Source organism: Humulus lupulus, chromosome 5 (genome assembly GCF_963169125.1).
Source record: "Humulus lupulus chromosome 5, drHumLupu1.1, whole genome shotgun sequence".
Lineage (NCBI taxonomy): Eukaryota > Viridiplantae > Streptophyta > Magnoliopsida > Rosales > Cannabaceae > Humulus > Humulus lupulus.
Window position 1 is genome coordinate 221,473,598 of NC_084797.1, and position 7,086 is coordinate 221,480,683.

Genomic DNA, 7,086 nt, shown 5'->3' on the forward strand with positions numbered 1-7,086 from the left:
AATAACTCTTTATTCAAGAGTTATCACACCCCCAAACTTAAGACATTACTCGCCCTCGAGTGATGAATCTCAAAAGATGATGCACGACACACAATAACAACAAATGAAAAGACTGAACAGAACAACTAAATAAACAAACAACACCGAGGATATACTTTGCCTAGCTAATGATTAAAAAGGGTAAAAGCTCTCAGGAATGCTGGTTTGAAAATGGGAAGCTGAATTTCAATCTTACACAAGTTTTAAATCAAATCCTTCAAGTATTAATGTTGCTGCCAAAAATATGAATCAAGTGTTTCACCCTTTAGTGCATGCATATCTTTTCCTAAACAATTTCAATCACCAAAAATCAAGCTAGACCTTGGTCCTCAAGCTTAAATAATGTCTCCATAAGTTACTTAGTGATTCCCTCTCCACTAATGTAGACAAACACCACACCAAAGATCAATAGGACTTTATCAAGCTTGTAATGATAGGCTAGGGTAAAGGTAGGATAAGAGAGATAAATTTTTGGCTCAAATCACCCTAAACACCTCAATCTTTCTAGGACCTAAATACATAAATGCACACATTAGTTTCCCCCAAGAAAACCCCACAACACAATATAAATCTTGCCACTAGCCTTTATTACTAACATAATAAGACAATAACTCAAACACCTTTTTCCTTTATTTGAAAAGTACACCCCCAAACTTATTTACAAACATACATACTTTTTTTTTTTACTTTCTTTTTCTTTTCTGATTTTTTTTTTTATTTTTTTTTTATCTCTTTTTTTTTTTATATGCTTTGATGTAAGGGAGTGTACTCTTAAGTGTATATATATATTTTGATGCTATATTTATTTATTTTTATTTATTTATTTATTTATTTTTTACTAAAATAAACAACTAGATGACAAGAGTACAAGAAAATTAAGAACACACTCTCCCCCCAAACTTAAAATCAACATTGTCCCCAATGATGAAAACAGGCAAAATAAGAAAAGGAAAATGCTCACCCAATTTTCTTGCTCATACTCAACCCATCACAACCCCCCAAAATGCACAACAAATAAGTCCTATAAAGATCAAGGTGCTAAAAGGGTGTGGTGAAAAGCAGTGAATATATATATATATGTAAAGCTAGCCTAATGAGTGGCTAAGAAAGAAAATTGACACTGAAGCTCAATGGGGTGACTATGGAGAAAAATGCATACAAGGTAGGCTTCAAAGGCTCAAACGGTCCAAAGATGGCCTAAATCATCTCATCGGTGTGGTATTGTCTAGGATTTCGCCTCAAGGAAAATCACTAAGTAATTCTAGAAACTTAAGCTTTCACAAGAACCTAACTTGCACTAGGTTCTCAAAACTGCTTAGTCAATCTATGCACATGCTAAAGAGAGAAACAGAGTCATCAAGCAGTGGCAAGCAACACTCACACCCAAAGGATATAATTTAAAACGAAAGTAAGATAGACATTCAGCTTCAACCTAAGGGGAATATATGGTCATATTATGCAAATCGTCATCGAGCCCCCTAATTAATATTAACAAGACAAAATATATCCTCAGAACAACACAAACACAAGATAAAATATACAACGACTCTAAATCAAAATATCAACAAACAAGACAACAATGAAGTCAAAAGTACAAAATAGAAACAATATAAAAGTACTGAATAAAATAAAAATTAAACAAGTTAAGACAAGAAACTCCCTCTGCCTATTCCTCGGAAGTGTCCTCCGAAGGAGTAGGGTCGTCTGGCAGAAGCAGGATGGTCCATTCCTTCAAGATGGCATCAGGAAACTCAGGGAAAGGCGCTGTGGGCCTGGTGAAGTTTCGCTGAAGAGACTTAATCAAGGCAGCATCCCTCTTCTTTGCATACTTAAAATACTCAATCTGCTGCTGCTCATTGTGTGCCACACGACTCAGGATCATAGACAATATCATGGCGGTAGTGGAGGTAGGCAGCACTTCATCAATCACAGGTGCTTTGCCACGATCTGATTTAGCACCATGGCCTTGCACGCGATGAATGGAGACCAAGTCAATGTCAACACGCCCTTGCAACAATTCCTCCGAAGGGCTGATAGTGACGCCAGCCTTCAAACATAGCTGCGTAATCAGCGCAGGAAAGAACAAACGCCCAGAATTTTTTTTGGCACAGCTGAAGATTTCTTGCGTAATTATCTGCCCAACATCGATAGTTTTGCCGGCCAAAATACAATAAAGTAGCAGTACGCGGTCTTGATTTACTGTCGTATCATGGGTGATTGGTTGCAGTGCTCATTTGATAAAGGCCAGCCATATACTGGCTTCAGGAGTCACGACAGCATAGGATAAAGTACGACGACCAGTGGCGGACACCATCCACGAGGCAGTAGGAATTGCCACTGTACGGAGCGCCTCCTCAAAGTTCTCTGGCGTGGGGGCAGCAACTAATTCCTGGAAGTTAGCATCGATATAAATGGGCAACCCATAAAATTCATTAATAACCTCTGCTGAGAAGGACACAGAGGTACCACGGACTAATACTTCAGGGCTGGCGTCATTCACCAAGTTGGCATAGAATTCACGCACAAGGGGCACACACGCCCGCTTGGGCTTTAAGCAGAACCTGGCCCACTGGTGCTTCTCGATAACTGCTGTGATGTAGGCTGGCAACTCAAAGGCAGCAGGCAAAAACCCCCGTTCAGGCCATAACTTTTTATTTTTAAGCTTCTCAAAGCGCTTGGCAGCCTCGGCGCAATGAAATGTCTCCACATTGCGGCAATAAGTAGACGGACCCACCGTGGTGTGCTCGTTGGCCCTGGATTGGGTCTTGCGTTTCCGTGGTGTTGTTTCGGGAGGGGATGGTATAGGGCTGGTGGTCTCTTTTTGCTTGGATTTGTGGGTTTGTTTGGGCTGCTGTTTCTTGGGATGTGCAGGAGTGGTTTGTTCTGTTGTAGCTTGTGATGGCTGAGGAGCAGGTGGTGTGGGGTCAGGTGTGTTAGTGGAGGCCTCAGGGTTGGTGGACTTTGGTGAGGCTAATGGTGGGGCAGGGGAAAGTGGGGTATTTTTTTGTTTCTTTCTCTGGGCTCTCATTTTAGTGGTCATAATGGGCAAACAGACAACAACTCAGTAAAAAAATGGGTACTCAACAATTCAATATCCTGCCAATCAGTCAAGAGAGTGGGCCAGAGCAACACAGCAACAGAACACAGCAACAGAGCAGTAGAATAACACTGGCAACCAATAATCCAATAGCTGACTCCCCAAAATAACACATGAATAAAGAAAACCAAAGCCCCAACAATAGCAACAATAGCCACAAGTGTATATCTGAATAAAGGATTAGTACCCCAAATGGTTACATTGAGCCGAGAGTGCCTTGGCTGAGTAGAGGTAGGCACGGTCTGGGTTTTTTTTTTTCGAGTTGCTGGGGTTGGAGAGAAATGGCTCTCGGCTGTGACACACGGAGCAGTGGCGCTGTAGGCTTGGGTCTCGTCTGACCAAAATTTAGGCAGGGACTTTTGGATGCGCTTGGGGAGACGCACGAAGGGGTCGTGGCTCACTCGGTTGTGTCACGCGAAGGGCAGGGGCCTGTGGTAGTGGCTCACTTTTGTTGGGTCGCGGTGGTCTCGTGGCTGTGCTAAGTCGCTGCGTGATGGCAGGGAGGTGGCTCGGCCGTGGGATTTCTGGTGGTGGGTGGCTCAGGGTTCGACGGGGTGGCGCGACTAGAGTGTGTTCTCGGCTGTGGGGTCGAGTGGCTGGGTCCGTGGGGTCGACGAGAGGTCGATGGGGCTGGTGGGGTCGTGGGCTGGGTTCGTCGGTGTGGGGTCGTGAGTGTGGAAGAGAGAGGGGTAAGGGGTATTAGGTAATATACATATATATATATTATAAAATAAAAATAAAATGGATAAAAAATCATATACAGTAAATTGATAATATATATATTATACTGATAGATAAAACTTTTCTCTCTTTTTTTTTTTTTTATGTATTTTTCTATTTACGTGTATATGCCTATAGTTATATATATATATAAAGTAAAACATGTAGAAAGGATATTAAATATAGCACATATATGTATATATGGATAATTTTTTCTTTTTATCGTAATATATATATCTGAATGGCACCATGACCCAGGTTTGTTTCTCTGCCCAGATTGCTACAGTACTCAAGATGTGCTTCAGCAACCCAACATTGATGAAACTCCTCACTTTTTTTTTAGAAATACTTGCTGCCATTTTGCTGCAGTAAAAATTTCGCAAAACCTTCAGACTTCAACTCACTTCCAAACACCTTGTTTCTTGCTTTCTTAACTCCTGAAACACCAAAATACTCATAAAACTACTCCAAAACATCACACTAAAATGAAATTTAAATTAAAAAAAATAAAAATAAGAATAAAAACAATTAAAAACACTCATATGTGTGTATATATATATATTTTTTCTTTTTGTCTTCTTATACATATAAACTAATATTTCACACTTTCTTCTTTCTGGGTTGTCCTTAAATTAGTGCCTGAATCACTTGACAACCCAAAATAACCTCAGCCTTATGGATCCTCCAAGGTGATGGAGATCTTCTCTCGGTCGACCTCACCTCCCAAATAATGTTTCAGCCGCTGCCCATTCACTTTGAACTCCCTTCCGGATTGATCTTTGCGAACTTCAATAGCCCCAAAGGGGTAAACTTGCACCACTGTGAATGGGCCAGACCAGCGGGACTTTAACTTGCCAGGAAATAACTTCAAGCGCGAGTTGAAAAGCAATACTTTCTGCCCCTTCTCAAAAACCCGAGCTTGAATTTTCTGATCATGCCACCTCTTAGTTTTCTCCTTGTACAACTTAGCATTTTCATAGGAGAACAACCTCATCTCTTCTAGCTCATTTACCTGCAACTTTCGAGCTTCTCCAGTAGCTTGGAGATCCATATTCAGTTTCTTATTGGCCCAATATGCCTTATGCTCCAACTCAACGAGCAAATGGCAAGCTTTCCCAAAAACCAAACGATATGGTGACATACCCAAAGGAGTTTTGAAAGCCGTTCTATAGGCCCAAAGAGCATCATCCAATCGTTGAGACCAATCCTTTCTACTAGGATTCACCACTTTCTCTAGGATTCCCTTGATCTCCCTATTGGATATTTCCGCTTGACCGTTGGTTTGAGGGTGGTAAGTGTTGGAAAAAGCTTATACAGGATCTTTATTTATTTTCATGTATATCTAATATTAAACAAATTAATACGAGATAGCCTAAAACATGTTTCTAAAATTGAATTCAAAGAGAAACAAATAATATAATACTTACAGTATACGCAACGGAATTAAGAGTCCTTCCTTCAGTTTCTCTAACTCTTGTATCCTCTCTGTCGCAGAGTATTATCAAGAAACTGAACCGATCTTCTATTTTCTTCACAATCTTCCAATGTATCCTTAGAACCCCCTAGACTAGTGTGGGCAATTCTCAACACATGAGATAGATATAGAGAGAAGAAGATAAAATAACAAAGAGGCTTAGAAAAGGACTTGTGTTTAGAGAGAATATAAAACTATCAGAAAATCTGACTTGTGACTTATCTGTCGTCTCTGAAATCTTAACTCTAAGCACTCCTTTTATAGACTCAATTAGGCCATTTAATTTAATTAAAAAATCAATAAAAGAACAACCATTTTGAAGCCCTAGGTCGAAATTATCATGGACTATAGGCCCGTGAAATTTCCCATTTGATTATAAGCACATTGGACTTAAAATCAAGGCCTGTGTTATTTTCTATTGATTTAATTAATTAAATAATTATTTAAATCCTTTCTCAAATTAATTATTTATAATTTGAACCTTGATTCAAATTTATTTATTAATTTAGATACCAATTTATCTTAATTAATGAATCTGCCATAAATTCTCTTTTCTTCTAAAAAATACACAACTCTTTGAAACTATCCAAAATTGACCTGGTCAACTTTGATAATTCTAATTGATGATTAAATAAATTAATTGAGACTATCTAGATGATTTTATCCAAGGTACAATGGGGACCATGGGCCTATGAAATCAAGCTCCAATAAGTTATCATAAATCTAACAAATAAATTTACTAACTTATTAATTCCTCGTGACTCCACTATAGACTTGGAACTGCACTCTTGAATTCATAGAACGCTCTATAAAAAATATAGATACACTATTAATTATCCATTGTTACAACCATAATTGTCACTCAATCCTCTATAGACGGCCTACAATGAGATAGGACTAAAATATTGTTTTACCCCTCATTGTATTTTATCCTTAAAACACTTAGTTCCTTGTAAATGATATTTCAGTAAACTAATTTAATTACTGAAATGAGATCTCTATCATTTAACACCTTGAACCAAACTAAAAGGAAACCATCATTTCACTTATTCATCAGAAGCAATAGATGTTCATATCTATGATTAACACTCCCACTCAATTATACTACCGAGTTCCCAAGATGTAAGTATGGGCTAGTCCGTAGGGTAAGCTGGTAATGAACAAGTCAAAGATCTCAAATAATACAATCAGTTAGAATACTAACCACTCAGAATTGAGATTGAATTGACTTATGGTCAACTATATGATATGACTAGAATAGATAATAACGGTATGTTTACTTATCTTATCAACTGTCAATATCGGTCCTGTCCGATGTAACATATACATCCGATCTTATCTACTTTGCTAATGTTCTGGAAAGAACATAACACTATAATGTGTAAGTAGATCATATCGTAGATTGGCAAGTCAGTGTAAATCTGGTGCACTGACTAATCTTAGTACTAACTTATTTTGAACATATAATCATATTTATATTCCACTGTGATTACGTCACTATAAATAAGATTAGCTATATGCTCGGGATTTAATAGAATTTTATATTAAACAAATAATCATGAAAATAAAACATGTGAGCAAAGTGATTGACCAAGTCAAAAAATGATTTTTATTCTTTTATTGATAAAAAAATGAGATTACAAAGAATTTGGGTTTTAATTAGGGCATAAAACCCTAACAGTAAGCAGTGGCAATCTTGTGCTTCACACTATATTTGGCTAACAAAGCTGCCAAAATCTTGTTAACAAAGTGGGTG

The 7,086-nt window shown here is 38.2% G+C and overlaps 1 protein-coding gene across 1 annotated transcript; it reads right to left on the bottom strand.

The window, feature by feature from the left end:
* Window positions 1–4,195: 4,195 nt before the first annotated feature.
* LOC133779969 (uncharacterized) lies at window positions 4,196–4,997 on the bottom strand. Its single transcript, XM_062219860.1, has 2 exons — window positions 4,577–4,997; window positions 4,196–4,293 (listed from the first exon to the last, which is right to left on the bottom strand). The coding sequence occupies exons 1-2, from the start codon at window positions 4,995–4,997 to the stop codon at window positions 4,196–4,198; spliced, it is 519 nt and encodes a 172-aa protein (XP_062075844.1).
* Between the last annotated feature and the right edge of the window lie 2,089 nt (window positions 4,998–7,086).

Coding starts and splice junctions, on each gene's coding strand:
- LOC133779969 (XM_062219860.1), bottom strand. CDS start 4,997: ATGTCACCATATCGTTTGGTTTTTGGGAAAGCTTGCCATTTGCTCGTT. Junction 4,294..4,576: donor GCTGAAACATTATTTGGGAG/GTGAGGTCGACC, acceptor TTGGTGTTTCAG/GAGTTAAGAAAGCAAGAAAC.